The 22,406-nt window shown below is 41.0% G+C and overlaps 1 protein-coding gene across 1 annotated transcript in view; it reads left to right on the forward strand.

Annotated features, from left to right (window-relative positions):
* Nucleotides 1-22,406, forward strand: part of LRRC1 (leucine rich repeat containing 1) — a gene marked incomplete at its 5' end in the record, with an annotated part of 69,460 nt that overhangs the window by 17,911 nt on the left and 29,143 nt on the right. The window contains 2 exons of the mRNA XM_080341897.1: nt 12,521-12,599; nt 15,766-15,855. Of these exons, the coding sequence (XP_080198023.1) occupies nt 12,521-12,599; nt 15,766-15,855 (169 nt within the window). The remainder of the gene's footprint in view (nt 1-12,520; nt 12,600-15,765; nt 15,856-22,406) is intronic.

The following is a 22,406-nucleotide window of genomic DNA, read 5'->3' on the forward strand; positions in this document are numbered from 1 at the left end:
GTCCCTGAGAACTTCAACTATACATCTTTTAAACACCTCCAGAGATGGTGATTCAACTACTCCCGTGGGCCTGTGCCTGACAACCCTTTCAGTGAAGAAGTTTTTCCTAATATCCCATCTTAACCTGCCCTGGCGCAACTTGAGGCCATTTCTTCTCATCCCATGGATGTGGGTGCATTTCCCAGGTGCCGTGGGCAGCTGCCCCTCATGCAGCAGTGAGGTGAGGCGTTACATCTGGAGGTGGGATCAGTGCCTGAGGCAGGATCCCTCCTGACTCTTTGGAGGTCGCTCTGGGTGCCCGTGCAATGTGCAATGCGGTGTTATGCGCTGTGTAAGTTGCCCTGGTTCATAGGCACTCAGGAAAGGTGAACAGGGAATCTCTAAAGTGTGGCTTTCTTAAATTCCCAAGTGTTTTAAAATGCTCGAGACACGCTAGGATATGTTAAAAATGTTCTACATAATTAATCCTTTAAGCAGTTTTTTGTTAATAAGTGAATTGAGAACTACAAAAATCCTTCTAAGTAAAACTCTGCAGTGGATGTAAACTTCATGCTCCTGGGTGTATGTGAGAAAAGTCTGGCGAGGGTAAGGTGGCAGCCTTAGTGGTGCAGAAAGAGAAGGATTTGGGTAAGGCTAGGAACCATATAATCTTATACTTTTCCTGGATTATTTGCATGTTGATGCTATTCCTGATGGCTCTGCAAGGCCTTGTGTTCATGCGGATTTCCTAGGAAGCATCCCCGCTGTGCTTTTCTAGTCTGGCAGAAGCTCTTATTTGAGCAAAATTGAATGGCTGAATCAAGGATGGGAGTATGAGAGGGCAGGGAAGCTGTGCTAAGAAAACAGCATACTGACGGCAAACACTGTAAAGCTTATTTGGCAATGCTGTTTATCTCTGCCCCTTGGTCTTAGGTTGTTCAAAAAGCTACTGTACTAGTTCTGAGACTAAAGAAAACAGACTCATAAGATTTCAGCAGTGGATGCCTGAACTTTTGAATTGCTGGCAAAGTGTGTCTGAGGCTTGGAGTATTCCTTTCCCAGATGGATGCTCAACTACTGTGTGTCTGACACTAGTGCTGGTTCCCTCAGACTCCCCAAGCCTTGGTAAAGCTTTTCCTGGATTCTCACATTGCTGGTGAATTCTGCAAGGACACTGGGTCACCGGAGCCTCCTTGCTTGACGTCCTTGAAGTTTGGGTAGGGCTCCTGTGCTTTACATTGAGTCTCAGCACAAGTGTTTGCTCCATGTGGTAGAGGAGAGATTCTGCTCTAGGCACTTTTGTGCTGTTGTTTTGTTTTTTTTTTCCTCCACAGCACTTGGGTACTCTCCAGGACAAGTCTGAAAAGACCCTGTGATTCATAAAAGAAGTGTAGTCTCCAAAGGAAGAAATATGTGCTCAAATTTCTGCAGTTTTTTCCTTGTGTCTCAGCTGGCACTTTAAGCTTCCCTCTCTCCCAAAGTGTATGTCACTTGTTGGAGATCCCTGGGAATTGTGGCAGGCTGCTGCCCATGCTGCTCATGCCACAGAGGTTTCCTCCAGTGAATCCCTCTCCCCTTTTCTTCTGCCCAACCCCTGGAGGCTGAATTCTTAGAACTTAGGGCCCTGCCATCCCAGCTTCATTAAAATGTTAATAGCTTTTCTTGTTCTGTAGCTTCTTCCAGACAGGAGGGGCGATGCATAAAGTTTCTGTAGTTTATTTAATGCATATTGGTATTTGGGATTACATATGTATGTATACTGTGTTCTTGCAGATGTGGTGATACATTGCTTTTTAGTATCCCTCTTCTTGGAGGGATTTTCTATTTGCCTTTGACAAGAATTAGATCCTGCTCATTCTGATTTTTGTTACAATATTGCATGCTCCTTAAAATGGCTCTGAGAGTATTAATTTAATAGTAGTATTTTTATTTGAAAGAAATTGCCGCCCCCACCCCCCTCCCCCCCACTTTCTTTTAAGCTATGTGGTGTGGAAGGCCTTTCACAGATTGTCAGCAGCTTGTTTCATTCAGCTCTTTTAGGATAAGAAGAAAATCACTGTGATCTTTTGCACTGGACAGTGGCTGCTGGGTGTTAGGTGCTGGGGTGGCTTTCTTGCCCTTCCTAGCTGCAGGAGTGCCATTTGAACATGCCACTGCCCATCCCCTCCTTGGATGAAAACTAACCCCCTTGCTTATGAAGATGAGCCTCTTGCACTTCTGTGTCTGCCTGCACATTGCTGCCTCTCTGTGATAAGACTCTGGCAGGCTTCTCTACTGCTGCTCTTCTTGCTTCCACTGAACGTGCCTACCAAGGACGTGGTCACACAGTGCAGTCGCTGTGTACTGGCAGATTTGCACTCAGTGCGGCAGCTCTCTAGCTGGCAGCAGGTGAGGGGACTCGAGTTGGCTGTTCCTCTGTGGAAGTGCTCTGTTACCTTGTGGTTTGGTCTTGTGTCCAAGCCCTGAGCCTCAAAACAGTGGAAAAGATGCAAGTGTGTGTGCAATGGGAGAATTAAATGTTTTTTTTTAATAGTCTTCATAGATGAATTCTGCTGCTTACTCCACTGCCAGCAGAGCTGAGATCTGTTAACTTTGTGCACTGTGGAGCAGTGGGCTCACTGAAGCATCTACTGAGGAAATCGGTGTGTGGGCAGATCTCGTTAAGCAATATTTGCGTCTGCATGATGCTTAATACCAAAATCTCAATGTGGTTCTTTACTTTGATATCCAATAAGAATAATACTGTTTGTTTAATGAGTACAGTTTCATACCTACTGTAGAGACAGATTCCAACTACATGATCTATTAGTTGCTACCCCTTTCTGTGGTTTGTGGTGAAACTGATATTAAGACTGTGTTGATAGTGCAGTTGTTCTGGACACAAGTCTTATAACATCAAGATGTTCTCGTTCAAAAATCCTCTCTCAACACAGTTATGTTATGGCAAATATGCTATCATTTATGTGAAAATGAGAACAGATATCACAGAAGATAAATGTGCCACGTTAGGATCCTCCTAACAGTAGAGGTAGTTCCTCCTCAACAGTCACAATGCTGCAGTGTAGGGAGAGAGCTGATGCTATGCATGGCTGGCAGTCTGAGCAGTGTCTGGGATTTTGGAGGTCACTCTTTGGCAGCTGCAGGCCGCTGTCCCAAATGCTCCCTGAGCCTCACTTTTACCTTTTCCATGCGTCCAAAATGGGTTATAGTTGCAGATTTAGAAGCTTCTGTTTTGTCTTCAGTTATCAGGGTACTTTGAGAAATCAACCACAACGGTATTTAACTGTTCTACTTTCAGTTGCAGGTGGTTTGATATTACTGCTTTTTATTTGAAGTGTTTATTCTGTTCATATGCTTTACAACCTAATTAAAAGTCTCTTTAGGGTTCTTAGTCATCCTCAGGACACCACATTCATTGCGTATTGCATGATAGGTACATTTTATTCAACAAGTCATTTAAAGCTTCCTCAGAAGGGCGGGTGAGCAGGTGGAAGCTGACGTGGAGCATCAGTCCGTGCCACTGGAGAGCCATGTGGAATCTTTGCTTTGCTTTCTGGGGCTTCAACTCACTTGTTTCTATCAGCGCATGCATGCTAATGCTTGCCCTTTTTCATTCAGCTATGTGCTCTCACAGATACACCTGGCATAGGTAGGATTACCTCCCTGCAGCCCACAAAGCAGGTGAGCATACCGCTTTTCCTCTCCCTCACCAAAAGCAGGATAATCAGTGTTTTCAAACTAGAAATACTGACAGAGGAAAGGCTTGAGCACTTGTTTCAGTTCACTCTGGGCTGGTGACTCAGCTATTTTACATTGAGGACATAAGCTAATTAGGCAGAAGCACTCTAAATCTTCTGATCCTGTTGTGCAGCCCCACATGGGCCCCGCTCTCTCCTCCTCCAGCTGCTGCCTCCTGCCCCGCGCTCTCGCCTGGGGTCTGGCTGCGCGCTCTGCGCTTCCACAGTCTCCAAGCAGAGACCTCTGCTGTGAAATCCTCCTCTGCTCTGCCTGACACCAGCTGCCCTGACAAGAGCGTGCTGGTACAAGTCTGGTGGTAAATAGCAAAACTCAGAATGCTGAGAAATTAATGTGAATTGACACTTTCTTGCTCAGTAGACAAGAAAAAAAAAAAAAGCCAGCAAGCTGTGTTATGAGGCAGTATAGTTGGTAAATGCATCTTTTTTGTTAACATGTGCAACTGCTGGATGTTGTTTGTTTGCATTCTGAACTGATTTGTGTCCAGGTGAGCACTTAGGGACAAGCAAGAATTACTCTCCTAGTCCTCAGTAGACCTGTCTTACCTGGGACAGGAAAGCATCCTGTGAATGCACTCACTGCAACCCTGGTAGTGAACACCTTAAAGCTGTGGGACATCTCACCAGAGACTATTGTGGTTTGTATGGTGGGAGAGAGCTACTACAGATGATCTTCAGCTTTTGCCTGAGTCAGGATGGTGGCTTTTTTTTATGTGTGTGTGTCAGTTTTTTGTGCTAAACAAAACAAAGTTGCCTTGTTGCAGACTTGAAGATCACAGAATTTTTCACTATTTTAGATGGTTGCTTACTAGCAGTTGTGCTGGGTGCTTTTTTCTTTTTTTGACACATCTAATTTCTAGTGACATATTTTATTTGTAGTATCTCTCATCCCACCATTGGTGTTAGTTTAAAACCTGTGTTTTAAAAACATTATCATCTTCAAAGCTTACACATGAAGTTTAGGGGTCGATGTATGAAGCAGACAGTAGCAGACTACTAATTGCTTTTAGATTCTGGAGCGCTGCAGAATCCCACAGATGTGTAAAATTCTTACACACTTTGAAGAAGTGATGGAAGAGTTGATGTTTATGAATCTGTGTTACTGAAATGAATTTGCTGGTAAATTGGAGGAGGAGGTGAGCTTTGTATGCAGCAGGAGAAGTAAGGTGAGAGAGAAAAGACCCAACCTCATCACCAAGCAAGGTCCTTCGAGGAGGGGAAGGAAGAAGCTGTAACTGCTGACTGATTCGGAAAGAGAAGATAAGTGAAATCTCATGATGGAATAATCTAATTAGAGAAGTTTAGAAGGTGTTATTTTAAAATGGATTACAGAAAAGTGGATTTTTCCATCATGGTATATTCTGCCAGATTTAACTGTTTATTCTAAGGATGACTTTGGCTGCCGTACTTGCATGCTTATCTAGCAACAGTGTCTGGCTTCATCCAAATGCAGGAGAAGCCTATGAATTTTGAAGTTTTTTTGGGGGGAAAGTTTGGAGATGTGTTGTGTTTGGTTGTGTGGTGTTGGTTTTTTTTGGTTGTTTTTTTTTTTTTTTAGGTAATTGTAGGTAATTGTTGGGCGATTGTTTTATTTTTTTAAATTTTAAATCAGCAGGACAAGTTGAAGACAGAAACCTTTGGCATGATGAAGTATCAGCTAAAGCGTTGAGCATCAGACAATCTATATGGGAATGACATAAATACTTCATTTTATGGATAATCTAGATTAGAGATCATAAAATAGAGATCTGCAAACAGGCTTTGTTAGTTGTTGAATCCACAGAGTTGCTTGGGTTTGTTTGTTTTTGTGGTGTTTTTTTGTTTTGTTGTTGTTGTTTGTTGAGAAGGTTAGATGCCATGACTATGAAGTTACTGAAGAATTAATCCAATGTATCTGTAACTTTGCTGTTAAAACACCTAACACTCTTTGTCATCCGCAGCTTCATAGGTTAGAATACTAGTTTTTACCTTTTCCTTCTTTCTTGTCAGGCTAAAATTATTCAATTCCTGCTAGCCTCGAGGCCCTTACATCCTTATAAAATCCTTATAAAAATGTCTCCTAGCCTTGTTTAACTCTTCATTTGCATGTATCACTAAAAAGGTAGAAGACCAGTTGGTTCACCTGGAACTGTTGTTTCCTTGTGATCTTGAGTTCTGCCCCCACCTTTTCATCTTGTTTCAAATTTACAGCTCCTGGTCCGCTTCTTTCTGCAGCAGAGAAGGGCAATCTGTTGATTTACCGCATCAGCCTGTTCAAAGACCAGCTTGTTTTTATATCCTCATGCAGTTTTTTTTTAAGTAAACTGTCTAATACCTGTGTATCCATGAAATGCAGTTTTGTGAGGGACATATCCAGAAGCAGTGAGGAGGAGGAATGAGATACATATGTTGCTTCAGTTTCTTGTTAATTATACAGTAAGGGACTTAGCTGAGAAAACCCAGCCTAAACCTGTTTGTGAATTTTCCTTGAAGTTGTAAAGACGGGTCTTGAAAGAGCCATATCCCTTGTATTTTGTATATCTTTAGCCTCAGAGCTTCAAGAGGAAAGTGCTACAACCTGTATAAAAGCCACTTAATCTCAATAGACTTTGCAAGAACTATGTAACTCCTATCACATTGTGCCCCAGAAATTGTAACATTTACCTAAGGAGGTTGATTGCTGCAGCCTTCAGACTAATAGCAAAACCTCCCAGTTTCTAGAAAAAAATAAGCCTGTCATATCATCGTGTATGTCATTATTTTAATGTGGAAATGAAGGGAGAGGATGAGTGACGTTTCTCCATCCCTTCTCCTTGCAGAGACAGAAGCTCTGGGAGCTTTACTTGGCTGCTGTGTGGAGGGTAGAGAGATGTGGTGGTGGCTGTGAGACAACAGCCCACTCAGCTGGGCTTTGCAGCTGAAGAGCCATTCACAAAGACAAACAAATTTGCAGCACAAATTCCTTCTTGCAAGGTGTTTGACTAACTGGGCAGTTTCCTCCTCATGTGTTTGGAAGGTGGAGGAGGTGGGAAGTGGAGTGGCAGAGCCTTCCCAAGGGCAGGCTTCTCTGAGAGACCTCTGCGCTGGGTGGCACCGAGGAACCTCTATGGAAGTGAGAAGAGAACCTCTGGGCTCATAAATCATTCAAGCACTGTAGTGCTTAATGCTTTAATAGACCTTGTGTGTGTGTGTGATACAATATCTACTATAGTACCTATGTGAGAAGAGGTGGGGGAAGATTCTTCTGTGTATTGAATTGGATGGATGAGATCTGGTTCCCTGCTGGTTATCTCTCTCCTGAGGAGATAATGTTGTGTGGATTCACAGAATGGTTGGGGTTGGAAGAGAACTCTAGAGATCATCTAGTCCTACCCACCTGCTAAAGCAGGTACACCTACAGTAGATCACACAGGAATGTGTCAAAGTGGGTCTTGAATGTTTCCAGAGAAGGAGATTCCACAACCTCTCTGGGCAGCCTGTTCCACTGCTCTGGCAACCTCAAAATAAAGAAGTTTCTCTTCATGATTAGATGGAGCCTCCTGTGCTTCAGTCTGTGCCTGTTGACCCTCATCCTATCATTGGGCACCACTGAAAAGAGTGTGGTCCCATTCTCCTGACATCCACAATTGAGATACTTATAAACATTGATGAGATCCCCTCTCAGCCTTCTCTAGGCTGAACAGACCCAGCTCTCTGTCTCTCCTCATAAGAAAGATGCTCTTGGACCAGTCTTTGAGTCTAGAATGGGCTTCCTGGGTATAATTTTTGCATAAACTAATAAACCGTTTAGGACGTTAGTGAATTACTAATCAGAGTGGTTGTGTTGTATGTACGTGTTGGTGTGCCTTCTGCTATGACTGTCTAGATTGGGACTATTCAGTTGACTGTTTCTGGGGTGTATGTGGTGTGTCAGCTCCAGCACTTTTCAAGCACAGTGCTCTGTGTTGCCTTCATAGCTGGAAAATTTAACAGCACCCAGGAGTTACTCCCTGAAAGACTATCAAAGATTGTAAACCCTCTCTCAGGAACATAGCACATGTCTCATGGCTGAGACTTCAGCCAAGTTCTTGCAAAAATATTTCTCACTTTTGAGCTAGAGTCCACTGTCTGAGTAATTCTGGTCTGGTAGCCCTGTGGCAGCCTAGGACCTTCCTGGCCATTGCTGTGTCAGTATTGATTAGGTATCGGAAGTTATGTTCACTATTGCAGAATGAGTAAAGGGTGCTGGCTATGTAGCATTCGGTAGGCAAAAAAATACTGTCAGTTCTTGAAATTTCTTATAAATGCTGTAGAAAAATGTTCCATTAAAAGAGTTTTATCAGTTCAAATGAAGGTAGTCTTCTCCCTGACTCTCCCAGCCATCAGAAGAACAAAAGTGGGGAAATGGCTATTGAGGAGCACTGCTGTTGTAAAAATCTTCAACAAAATATGCTTTAGTGCCATATAAAAGGATTTTTAGAAATAATATTCTCGTTCAGACAGTACAGAATTTCCTTAGTGTCAAACTTCCCTCTTAAGGCACTTGTTAGAAAATTCTTGTACAAACTAGAATGATAAACATCTGAAGAGGTATTTTGAATGGGGGGGGAAAATGCCGCCTTATGTACGTGACTGCCAAGCTTGATTTTCATCTGCTTCTGCTGGCATGACTTCTTTTTTCTGCCAGTGTATTTGTATTGTCACATGTCACAGGGCTTATGCTTGGTTTATAGCCTTATTATTAGCAATGCTGTACAGTCTGTATGCCAGAACATCTGGGGCATCGTGTAAACGTAGAACGTTCGTCAGTGTGTAGCATTAGAAGAATCCTAGATATTTAAGTAGGATTTGAGCTGGTTATCCAGCAGTGGCAAGAAAAGCATTCAACCTTAGTGCTGCTGAAATTGGCAGAGATGGATGTGATAATGTCTGTAATGAAATCTAGTAGTCAGCAGTAATGGTGAAAGCTTGCTTAATCCATCAAGAGACAGAAGGACTTCTTTATGTATTTTAATATTCTACACTGCATTTCAGTTTATTATGTCAATGCTTCTATTATGAACCATCATCTTCTCTGCTATAATAATCACTCCAGATTTTTTTTCATATGCTAAAAAGCTTTTTGGTTTTCTCTTCTGAATTCATTTGTTCAATGCAATGTTACAGGAGTCTTCACATGTAGTGGCAAAATACCTGCTCATAACTTGGTTGTGTTTTGCCTGAGAAATCTTGTTAAGATGCCTTGCAATTAAAATGAGTTATTTCAAATAGTTTTGCTAAAAAGACATTTTCTATTTTTTGTAGCCCATCATACAGAAGTATAAGTTAAATTATTTGCAGTATGGCAATGAAACTATACATTGGTGGAGGAAATCAGTAGCATGATCAGTTTCAGAAACTTTGTTACTGAGGATTTAAGTGTATCTTCTTCTATATGTGTTACATTTTTATGTGTATAGATTTATTTATATATTTATTCCCCCTCCCCCCCAAAAAAAAAAATTAGGACAGTTACTTGTATTTGAGCTTTGATCCCCCCGCCCCCCATAAGAGAATGATTCACATGCACAGAAACTATGTATCTTTTTTGAATGTGAAAGAGAGGGGTGTGTACATATATGTTCTATAAAAGTTAGGGACACTGATTGCAGAGAAATGAGTTATCCTGAGCCCTCAGAAGCTTTGAAATATTGATGTCCCTTTCAAGACTTTTCCAGCTGGTTATCCAGGGAAGGACAGTGTGAAGACTAGGCGGTGGATGACACACTTCTTGACTTGCTGCTGGTTCGAAGAGCTCACTGTTGGTGTTTGTCATCACTGTACTGCAAGGCAGAAGTAACAATGTCTATTGAGTGCATACAGGACCTCTGTTTTCAATAATCCTGTAGTACAAATTCAGTCTTCTGCAGGCATCACTCAGTCATTGGGGACTGGAATGGGTAAAACCATCAGCTTTGCTGTTTGTAAATGCAATTTTGATTTTGTTTTGATTTTATCTATATTTCTACATAAGGAAAAGGAAGGTTTTCATTTCTGTGTACTGTTTGTGTTTCTTAGAACAGCCTTTCAAAAGTTAATCCTTCTATATGAATGTTTAATTAAAAAAAAAAAGGAAAAAAAGTAGTAGTTTATATGTCATCTGTTTTACAAGGCAGAGCAATGTCCCTGCAATGATATCAGTGCTTTTACTTTCTGAAGTGTTGGTGACAGGCAAATGCTTTTATGTACTTAAAGTGTTATAGGAATTTATCACTTTAAGGTTGAGAATTTATCACTTTAAGGTCATCATTTAATCACACAATCTTAATGATACTTTTAAAATTTGTTTGAGTCACTCAAATGCCACTCTTCAGACCTGTTTGTCCATTCTGTATGAGAGGAATAAAGTGTGAGGTTTTGAGTAGTGAAGTGAGGTTAGCAGAGATGCTTGTGAATGTGGCTCTTTGAAACAGGCTGGTTATTCAAGCATCCCCGATTTAAATTTGGGAGCCCTGTGACTCCTGCAGTAGCTTCATGGCTACTTCCAAGGTTCTTCATGGAGGATATACTTGTCGACTGGATCACTGGTGCATGTTGTTCTGGATTTGAGCTTGTGAATGGAATGAAGACTGTGAAGAGGTTTGGGGAACCCGACCACATATGGCTTGGCTCTCCTGGGCCTTATGTCCCTGTGCAGAGTCCTGAATTGTGACCCGCGTACCTCTCTGGTCCTTGTGCCAGGCTGATGTCCAGCTGTGTGGTTTGTTCTTTCTGTGAGGTAAGCTGCCGCAGGGGAGCCAGCTGTCCTAATCCTGATTTGGGGACTTGGGGGTGACCTGTCCCTTCTAACCTCAAGGGCTTCACCTCATCTTTCACTCTGAATTTATCTTGTTGATGTTAGATTTCTGGGAAAGATAACTGTTTCCCCTCAAATACCAAAGCTGTTATGAAGAAGTGGGTGGCTAAGAACATAGAAAAACATCTCTGATGGAACTCAGTCTCCGAAGTCACCTATTCCATTTTTTGAGATAACCTCTGCTGTTGATGGCCAATAGGGTTTGTGCATGTTTAAAAGTAGTTTGTTGTCCTTCACGAAGTGTACTGAGAGAACTGTTTGTGCTGTGCGCACCACTCCATGCAAACCTTGCCCTTTGTGGCTTTGTTTGGTGGTGTGGAAGCACAACTTGGTGGTTTGATGCCTCACAATGTGGATTTTCACTGCTCTCATTCATTATTTCGATATTTAGTAACAGTTAGTATGTTTCTGAATATACAGTATATTTCTGGAGTTAGTGATTAGATCACTCCAGAGCTACTTATAATCATTAGGAACCATCTGCTCTGGCTGTTTTCAAAGCTGTGTCTGGTGGGTGTACTGGGAGCACTGGGGTTTGATAAGCAAGAGGAATTTGCTTCATTTCCAAGAGGAAGCACCTATTGGGATGGAGTGAAACCCATTTGAGGGTGCCCATCTCCCTTCTTCCATCCAGCTCTTCCCACTCATGTAGGAAACATAAGACAGTTCTGAGGAGATGCTCCTCTACTCTACTTTTATTGACCATTCACAACTGGTGACCTATGGGTTTGGCAGAGGTTCTTGCTGGCTCTGGGTTCAGTTCTGAGCTGGGAATCATTCAAATTAGATGCATTTGCTCAGATTACCTGTCAAGAGATGAACCTGATGAACCTCTCCCTCCTCTACTTTCCTTCCCTCCTCCTGCCATTGCACCACTTTTGGGGAGGAGAGCTGACTGAAATACATGGGTACTCAATTCTGAGTTACTCAGCTAGGTAGGAATAGGTCTAATTTCCAGTTATTTTTCAACATGTTCAGATCACTGATGGCTGCTGAAGCCAGTGGTGTCAATTGCATGAGGGAAATCTATTAAGACATTTCCCAAAATATTCTTTATGATGAGAACAGCAGGAAGAAGAGGTGGAGTAGATGCATTGCTCTGTAGAAGCAGAACTTGGAAACAGAACTCTGATTTTTACTTTAAGATTCACCCTTTTAAAAATTATTTTCAAAATTAATCATAAAAATCTAAGTTGTTAAACAAGGAAACCAAAAATGTTTGTTTCATTTTTCCTCAATCCTGATGACCTTAAACAAGGACTTACACAGAAGACCCACAGCCTATTCATAGAAATAGAGCTTGATATAAGAGGTTCACAAGATAATTTGGTTTTAAGATAGCATGCCTCACTTCAGTGGGTAAATGTGTTATGTTGAAGATACTTGAAAAAATAAATCCATTTTCACATAGAAATATCTGTGATTACTTTCTGGTATTCTGAAATAGTGTATTAGCACGTATTTGGGACCCATCAGTTTAAATAATATTTTCAAATTACCTGGCTTTAGTGTGATGGAGACTGGTTTTGCTCCCATGAGTGTATATTACAGGTAGAGAGACTTGCACATTCTCTTCTTCCTTCCCTTGTTTTCCCTCCCCACGTACTTTCTGCCACCACAGACTGGGCATGTATTGATGAAATTGCAAGGGGTTCAGATTTTAATTGATTATTTAGGACAGTCATAGCACACAGAGTCTGTTTTTATGATGGGCAGAGGCTGGTAAAGATCAGTCCAAGGACAGGTGAGTTGTCTAGAATCAGGAAGATGAGCAGGGAGGGGAAATGGGATGTGAAAGAGCACAAAATATCTCTACTGCGATAGCCGTGTACTTGGACATGAAGCAGTCTTGCACGTTGAAATGTCTTTAAAGATGCTAAGATAAATCCTTGCAGTAGCACGTTACTGAATGTAATGAGGCAATAATTCCAGTGTAGTTGCAAGTACAGTTGTTGACAATTTTACTTTTTTTTTTTTTTTTCTTCTTCTGCAGATATTCCTGAAATACCAGAAAGCATCTCATTCTGCAGAGCACTACAGATAGCAGATTTCAGTGGGAATCCACTGACTAGGTAACTTCCACCTTCTTCTTAGTACTTGTCATACCAGAATTACAATCTTGCTGTAACAATTACAATTTTAAATAAGCCCTTAAAAATTGTGATCTAGGATCTCTATGAAATCTTGCCAACAGTGTCTGTCTCTGGCAAGGACTGCAGCAGAAGTTCAGATTTAAAAAGTGATGTGGATCTCCTGGGAGGGGGTGAAATTTTTTAGTCAAGCAGGAAAAATGTAAATCTGATTGTCTCTTAAATAATTTTCATTTCTCTTCTTAAATGCGTAGGAAAACCATGCTCTCAGTTGGGAGAGATAAGGCAATGGTTAGCACGAATGCACTGGCACAAACCCAGGTGCCTGATGGTTTGGAATAGACTTTAGATCAGCTACTGCAGATAATGGCTTTTACTAATGATTAAAGCTTGGGCTAGCATTTCCTTACCCTTCCATCAATTGGGACACAGTGACATGCAGTAACATGTGGCAGAAACGTGCTGCGTGTGTCTGCAGTTGCTGCCGGTCTGCGTTTTGATGAGCTGAGGCTTGGGGATTGTGCCCAATTTCTAGTATAGAAGAGGAGTTTTGTTTACGTTTCTTTGTTCCATTTGCTGAAGAATTTGGAATTTTATCTAGTGAAATGAGGCTGGAGATAGCAAAGAGGCGATCTGCGATCTGCTCGTTAAGGCCTTTGAATACCATTTGGAGAACCATTTCCTAAAGCAGCCTGTGCCGCAGAGCTCCTTTGTGATGCTGAGCAAGTCACATAAGCCAGAGTGTTCACAGTGGGTGCTCACCGACCTCCTTTGCTTTGTGCTGAGATGAGCTCGGAATACTTGCAGGATGAGCTGGCTGGGCTGCAGGAGAGCTAACAAACAGCAGAGTGTCTGTAACATCTTAAGCTGCTCCTGGTTTTGCAAGACAGCTTCTCCCACACGTGCAGCTGGGATTCTTCAGAAGTGTGCTTTGAACATCACCCATAGTGCGTCCTAAGTTCTCTGGAAAGTCACATCTCTGAGCATTAAAGGGACGCTTGTGATCTTAATCCCTGTGCCTCTGTAGCCCATTTATGTAGTGAGGATAATAATACCACAAAAATCTGGTAAAGCAAACTGAGGCTGAGCTGGTGTTCAGATACACAAGTGGTGAGGGTCACTGAACAGCTTTTTCCCAGGCACCACTGTGCAGTACATGAAACTCAGAGCTGCACCTTGTAGTATTGAAATAAAAATTGTAGCATTGCGGTAGCTATCCTTCTCTGTTTTGTGTGTCGAATAAGGCCTGGGGCCCAAGTAATGTGTTTCCTTAAACAGTAGTTGCAATGTACAACTACAGCTGAGTGGAATTAACAGAAGAGATGAAAGGCTTTTTAATGGGGTTGAAATAGATCTCATAACTCTTTGCCGACAATTTAAGGAAATTCAAAAAATTCTTGATAAAGTGGCTCTAAAGGGTATGTGTGTCCTGGAAAACATCACCCCAAGCAGTTTATTAAGTTGGAAAACACAGATACCAGAAGCTGTTTACACACGGTTGCCAGGTATTTTCTGTGATGAAATCCAGAATTTCAGTTTTATCTATATAACAGCATGTAGATTTTGACACTAATTTTCCCAGGCAGAGTGGGGAAAGTCTAGTAGTGATTTTGTTTTCAGTGTGATATCCTGGAACTTTTTTAGCCATTGATTCTTGTCCTTATTTCCTCTAAGCGTAAAAGCCAGTTGGAGATTTTCCCAATCCATGTCCTACCACTAATAAATACAGTATGCTGCCTCACTGTCAAACTTAATAATTGATGAACCTGCAGCATTAAAAGTGGCTGTCAGACCATTTTCCCAGCTGTTTTCAGGTTTATATTAATAAAAGTAGGTATGTTTATTGTACATTAGATGGGAAGTCCACTATATACTATAGAGAGGATAGAATAGAATAGTTCTATGACTCCAGTTGTAAGGGACCTACAACAATCATCTAGTCCAGGTACCTGTCTACTTCAAGGCTGACTAAAAGATAAACAGATCATTTAACTCTGGTCTTAAACCTGTTAGAGCCTAAATGGTGATGAATAGTTACAGTGAAGCTCACATTTAAGAGATACTGACCATGTCTGTTAATAAGGTCCATAAAATGCCACACAGTGGAGGATGGAGTTGAGCACATGAAAAACCCTCCCTGCCTGCCCCCTCACTTGTAATTTGTCTTTTTCCCTTTCCCCATCGTGCAGAGTTGTATTTGTCTGGAGGGGTGCGTCTCCGTTTGGCTGGTTGTCTGCAGGTCATACCATGTGCCTTGAGCGGAGTGATGGGGAGAGCAGGAACCAAACCAAATGATACAGTTTGAGCTTAGCATGCTCTGGGGCTTGAGCAGAAGTTGGCTGGGCTGGGAGCTTCTCTTCTAAGTCTTTGCCTGTTTTACCCAATCTGTCTCCTGTGTAACTGCAAACTGAGCTGCTTTGTGCAACCCAGCTGCTAGCGAGCCTAAAGGCTTTGAAAACTTTGGGACTGTTTTGCATATGGCTGCATTTTATAGTGTAAGAAGGGAGGGATTACATGCTGTTGAGTTGTGAACCAGTAAATGTGAAATGCTGTAACAGCAGAACATTGTCTTTGCAGTGAACAGACTGTTTCTTCAAAAAGCAGCAATTGAAGAGCAGCCCAGTAGCTAATACAAAATGGCCATGCTGCAAGCATGTGTGTGACTGAAGCCTGGATAAAAGGAATTCATTTAATTATTTTACAATCTAGGTGATAGAGGAAAATAATGGTAAAATGTTTGATTTCTAAAATTTGTTAAAATGTCTAAAACGTCCTGTAGGTTTTTAAAGTTGCAAACTGGGGTCAGGGAGGAAAAGGGCTAGGGAACAGGGACATCACTTGTGCTTTGACACAGAAGAAACTTTAAAGCTTTTAAGTCATGTGTCTGTTGGGGTGTTTGTGGTGTGGTGTTTTGTTTTTTTGTTTTTTTTTTATTCTTTTTGTGTGTGTGTTTGTGGTGTTATTTTTTTTTCTTACTATGATCCTTGGAATTTTGTGAGAGTCATGCTGCAGTCTGGGCCTGCCTCCCTCTGTGTCTGTTTGCTAAATAGACTCTTGTTTTCAACTACATGTTCTCTTTTCCAGTATATATTGCATGAATGTGAATGCTTCTGCTGGAAGTCCTTGATTTGAATTAATATCTCCATAGGTTGCCTGAAAGCTTTCCTGAATTACAGAATCTAACGTGTCTTTCGGTAAATGACATCTCCCTGCAAGCACTACCTGAAAACATTGGGAAGTAAGTTTTTTTCTTTATTACTATCTGGATTTATTTTTTCTTTATTGTGATACCCATTATATAAATGACTTGCATTATTCTATGTAATATACTGCTGAAGTTATTTACAGATCTGTGCTTATCTTTGTATTCTTTCCAGTGTGATTGATCTATTTAAGAAAAATCCCTTTGCATTTTCATTTGACATTATCTGGCTAATGCAGAACCTGAAGCATGGGTGTGCATGTTTCAACTGTGTTCTCTGGCATTTGTAGTAACTTGGAATTTTAGGTGCAAAATAAATAGATGTTTTGTGATGCAGATCTGACCTTTTGCTTTCCTTCATTGTAGTAGACCATTGATCCATTCTTGTGAACATGTCAGATGGCTTGCAGCTTAGCTCAAAACCAGGCAATTGTTGGCACAAGAGCAGCTGGGTAAAAGCCGGGTGTGGTGAGGATGGGAATTAGAAGGTTCCTAACTACAGGAGCAGTCTGATTCTGAAAAACACTCCAGTGGGAGCTGTAGAGATGAAAACACATGGAACAGCTCTTAAGATGATATTTGATGAGCTTTTAAAGGTGTGTTTGGTAGTTCTGGAAGTTAGAGCAGGGTTGCAAGGACAGAATTCCGAAGTGGAGACATTTGGAAAGTAAACTGAACATTATTTATCTATGTCATTTTGACTGAAAAGAACATCCACACTTGCAGAAGGGAAATCTCTCTCCTCTTAGTGGAAAGACAGGTTTCTCTTCCAGTTTGAGGGAGAAGAGGTAATTCTGTGTCTCCTCACTTGAGTATGTGAGAATATCTGTGCTGATTCAGATCAAAGGCTCATCTAGCCCAGCTTCCTTCTACAGTTGCAGTAAGCAGATGCCTAGTGAGTTTTCAGAAGGAAACCATGTGTTTCATTACTCCTCTTTCCATCCCCTGACTGTTTCTGGTTCAGAGGATTTCCTGAGCTCTGGATTTTGTTTTTTCTAATTGGTATCCCATAATGAATCTCTTTTCCACTTACTTGTCCAGTTTCTCTTTGAGCTCATGTAGACATCTATAGTATCCTTCCCTGGCAAATAGCTGCACAGGTCAATTACCCATTGCACTGATTTTGTTTCGTGTGTGTGGTTTTTTGTTTGTTTGTATTGTTGGTTGGTTGGTTGTGGGTTTTTTTGTTTGGTTGTTTTTTGTTTGTTTGGGTTGGTTGGTTTGTTTGTTTGTTTGTTTTGAGCCTGATTCTACCTACCTTGCCTATAATCCCTAGTATTGGAAGAGGCAGTAAGCAACTGTGCTCTTGATCTGCCATCAATGCCTTTAGAGTTTTCTACTGTATCCCCGGGTCCTTTTTTTCCAGGCTGAAGAGTTGCTATTCTGACTTCAGGAATAGTCTTCACAGAACTTAAATATCTGTCCTTTAGCTCAGAAACGCTAGTGTTTGTTTATTTTGCTCAGAAACATACAATTTCAGAACATTTGACATTTCTTGCATCACCTGATTGTTTGCTGTCTTTTCCCTCACCCCCCCCTTTTTTTAATCTGCACCTGTCTTTATGGTTACCATGCCCTTATTGCTGTTTTAAGTTGCCGTGTACTGAACCACTTCCATTTTTCTTCAGAAAGCTACAGTAACTCAGATTTTGAATCATGAATATAAGTAGAGGCCTATTAATCTTGGACTGACTTTCTTAAAGTGAAATATTTCTTACATGTATTCTTTGGGGAGTCAGCATAGTCCATGACAGTAAAACTCCACTGTTTCTAAACAGAGCAGTCCTCCAGAAAGGGATCTTATTATTAAGAGCTCCTGCAAAGTAGTCAAGTTCAGACTGGCATTGCTTTCGCCACTTCCCATGGGTATGAATGCTGTCCGCTGGCACGACTCCAGAAGCAACAGAAGTGGAAAATGCCTCTTGAAACCTTCTGCAAGCACTAACAGATACAGCTAATGTGTGCCCAGTGACTATGGCGAAGTCTTACCTAAAACTTGTATGAGCCAGGGCGTTTGCGATGATCTTCCTTTTCTGTAGAAGTTCACAAAACTTTTCACGCAGCTTTTCACAGCACTGGCAGCTAAGGACTGGCTTGTTCAGACTTTGCAGTTACTGAAAAACAAGGCCAGAAATCTGGGATCCTGCCTGGTTCTGAAAATGAGTATGAGAAACGTGACAAGCTGAAACAATTCCCAAAATATGAGGTGGATGACTGCTTTGCAGACAGTAGCCGGAGGAAGTTGCTGGCTTCCTTGGGAGATCACTGCCTGTGGTGGCTCTGGCTTCTTGCTTGTCCTGCCTGTCATTTGGCAGTGTGAGTGGTGATAGCCTCTGTTTGGAGAAAATGAGTAGAAACAGCTTTGGTTAATGTGGGGATACCAGACATTTGTAGAGAAGTCAATATGTGGAGCTGTGCAAGAATAAGGGTAAAAATTTGCCGGCTCTTGATCCCAAGCAGTCCAGAAGAATGCTGTGGTACTGTTTCAGCCCTGCATGAGCTGTTGCAGAATGGAACAGCGTAACCCAATTGTCCCTTAAAGTCTGTATCCGATTCCTGGTATTGAAGCTGAAAACCAGGGGTCCTCGCTTGCTTTGGGAAGAGCCATATGCTTGTCCTGGTGGTCTTGGTGAGTTCTCCTGGTGGGTGAGAATTTTACTCAAGTCTGACAGACCTACTTTGATCTGGGAAGTGCTCCCAGGTTAGCTATCTAGAATATGAATATTGTATTTTTGCAAAAACACTTTTACCCTCATTAGTAGAAATTTCTGATATCAGATTTATGCTTGAAGAAGCTGAGACAAATGTGTGGGGCTGCTGTCTTTGACTCATTAGGTGTTCATGATAGATGGCAATATGGCAGTTGGGAAGTCAATGGTAAGCTTGGGTAAAAGATGCATGTTTTCCAACTCAGAAGAATATTAATGTAGCATGAGGTAAACTCATGGTGTGTCCACTCAAAATTTAACTGTTCCTGAAGTCATTTGGGGAATGTCTTGGTGACAGAGAGAAAAGTATCTTGTGTGGTTCCAGTTGGAAATTATTGGGAGGTCTTGTTTGTACCAAATTAGAACTGCAAACTCAAGTCCTTATGGGTCACTTACCTCTGAAAATGAATTTTATCACATATTTAGTCTGTCTACCAACAAGTGCAGCTTTCCTTTTTTAGTTCACAAAACTTTCATCATTTATTGCAAGTGAATTTGATGGTGCAGCTGACTGCCATCTGTTTGGTAAAAGCAGTGAAGTGCTCTGTGGTTTCTCCAAAAGTTGCTTTCTCATGCCCTTCATTCCCTTCTCTGTTCTTCCCTCTGTGTTTGCTGGGACCCAAAAATTGCTAGGAATTGGAAAGTAATGCTAATTGTGTCTTTCTGGCTAAAGAGACCAAGCAAACCTCTTAGAGGTGTCTGGATATGTTTGCAAATGCCTTACCAGAGTTTCTATGTGCTTTGAATAATAATCTGCGGTGTTATTTGATGGAATAGTCTGGACCTATGAGCTCTGTATGAGATCTGTCAAACAGCGAGCAAACAAGTATATACTGGTGATTTATTCTGCTACAGTTGGGCTTTGTTTTCTTGAAGTTCCTGTGCTTGCTGCTGGTCCTCTGAACAATACCTTAAGTCGAAACTTATGGAAGTGCATCCTAAATTCTTACAGTCTTATACTCTTGTCTGGGACACTACCCAGTGCAGCCAGTGAAATCTCTAATTCATCTTCATGTAGTACAGTGATCAGTATGTACTTAGTGTCTCTAAAGTCTTGTGGCACTGCCAATTTACCCTACTGTCTTGAATAGGGAAGGTAACAAAAGTAATGGCAAATATTTTCCAAACAGCAATACTTGGAAGGTTAGTTAGGAAGTTCTTCCTAAAGACAGATAATAGACTTTGATTCCCTTGGGAGGGACCAGTAATAGAAGGGTGTCTTCCTCATGAATTCGGATGTTCTGTCTTTTTTTCTCATGGACTGGTGTATGAGATGACCATGTCCCAGGTCAGTGTTTGAACTTATTCAAGCTTTTGATATATAGAGTTGCTGTTTATATTCTTTTGTATCATTAAGGATTTTTCTGCATAGACCTTTTATATTTTTATTTTCTTTTCTATTGCCAAAAAGAGTATATTTAAGAGACCCAAGTGGATGTTTGAAGAACATAGGCAAGGCCTCTCTTGAACCTTCTGTCTTTTCTCTTGCTTGTGCATAGCCATGCTCAGTCGCTGTCAACTTTTCTTCCCTGGGACCACTTCCAGCTGCTTATCCAGTGCTGGTATATGCACGGAAAGTTTTCTCTTGTTAGGTGAAACATTCCTCTTTTAAGCTCACTTATTGTTCCAGGGCATACTAGAGAGATGTGTGACACACTGCTTTAGGACTTAATAACAGCCTAGATGTGTTAAGATTGCCAGTGCTACTTTTTGTGTTTCTCTGTGGTTTGTGTTCTCTTAATTCATAGTGTGGTTGCTATCTGGAGTAAAACAGTGAATGCTAATGCGTGTGAAATATTTTAGCTAATAATTAGGTGGGTGCAGCTTGGAGTAGGAGTTGTCCTGTTGGCTAGTTGAACTATTTGGAGAAACAAGTTACACAATTTAAGCTGTGAGTAGGAGTGTCTTTATCAACATTTCTCAGTCTAATGAGAGCAAGTCCCATTTCCCTGCCTATGCTGCAGGTTCACGTGTGTCTGCAGAGCTGCCCAGCCAGCAAGCATAACCTGCTCCTCTCATCAGGGACAGCATTTAGGAATTTCCTGTTGTTTCCAGGACTTTTCTTCAATACTCCAGAGGTTTTGAGTTTTCAGTAACTTCTGAACTTGGAATCTTTCATGTTGACCTGAATAGGAGTAGCTGGAGAATAAAAGGTCTTCAAAGGCAGGGATGTTGCACTTGGTGCATATAATCCAGAAGCAGATCAGAATGGCACTATTTTGATGATGGACAGTCCTTGACTGTATTTTTCTTACTGTATGCTACAATGCCTCAAGTGTAGATTACGCATCTGGTAGCATTGCACAGAATGGAAAATGCTCTTAAAAATGTGTGTAGCAAGACAATGTAATTCTGTTTTAAGGTTTGCCATAATAATGTCTGATTAAAATACAGTCTTATGTGATACAGCAAAAGTGATAGAGAGGCTTATCTTGCACATACGTAGAAGGAAGACTGTTTGTAGGTGGTCTGGCTAGGCTGATATAAATAGTATTAAAAACTCTCACTCTAGCTTATCTGTATTTACCATGACAAGTAATATTTACAGAGTTTGAGTAGGTAGAGCATTCAGTGTTAATCACAGCTGTTTGCTAAATGGCAAAACTGAATGTTAAGGAACTCTAAAGCTTATTTCAGGAACACTATTTAACCATGTAGTAGTGAATGCAGTCCCATCTGGCCTATAAATAAGAGATGTTGCATCCTGCATGTTACACAAGTAAGAAGTCTTTAACATATGTTTAGCTCTTTTTTTAAAAAAAAAAAATAAAGTAATCCCATTCTCTAGTCAAGTCATTGAAGACTCACATTGCATGAGTAGAATGGAAGGTATTTGGAAATTGAAATCTTATTGTAATAGTGAATTGGCTTAGCATACCCAACCTGTTTCAGTAATCTTGATTAGCAAATTAGAGAATGTTCAGCTAAAGCATTCAAAAGTGGACACCCTGAGCTGTAATTACACATCTCTCCTACTGCATTTCGAAGGTCATATGGAATTTGGTGTTTCTGTCTCTATTTTTGACCATACTTGTTGCTGTGTGTGAGGGAAAGAGTGTAGAACTGATTTCACCAACCTGATAACCAAGTTTATGTAGAAAACTAGTCTCAATTAGGAGCTTAGCCTACCTGTGTTATAGACTTAGGGAATTCCTTGGTCAAACTATTCCTTGGTCAAATATAGTTTGACAAACTTGGTCAAACTTGGTTCTATAGTTTATAAAATTTGTCTGTTTATAAAATTTGGATGTGACTTGTGCCACTGGCCATCTGTTTAGTCTTTCCTCCAGTTAGTGGCTGATAAGATACTTATCCTGTTTTCACTTATGGAATATCTGTAGCTTTTTACAAGCCAATCAATAGAATTGATTATTCAGTTCAAGTAACTGACTATGCAAATACTTTCAATGGCTTTGCTATTTAAGATGACAAAATTATCGACTTTACATTCTTCTGTGCCTATTTGAAATATTCCAATGAAGGAATATTTTGGCCTCACAATTTGTGTCCACTTTTCCCAGCTCTGTTGAAAATAGCAAGTATTAGGAACATAATTGTTACTTTCAGATTTTCTCACTAGAATACTGTCCTGCTTGTCAAACTCCAGAAATGGATTGCTAAGGAAAGCCTCATGTGCCTTTTCCCTTGTATGTTATACAATTGAGAGGAAAGAATAGTGTTTAATTTGGAAGCAACTTACTTCGAGTTGCTTTGCCTCCAAAGAGGAGGAGAGGGAATGCTCTTAAAAGTGCCTTTTGGAAGAATTGTCTTTAAGCATACTGAGGAGATGTAAGATTTCATCAATACTCAATCTAGTTAACTTGCTTTGCAGTTATTTTTACAGCATCACTTACATTCAAAGGTAGGCCTACAGGACTT

This window comes from Nesoenas mayeri (assembly GCF_963082525.1).
Source record: "Nesoenas mayeri genome assembly, chromosome: 3".
NCBI classification, from domain to species: Eukaryota; Metazoa; Chordata; class Aves; order Columbiformes; family Columbidae; genus Nesoenas; species Nesoenas mayeri.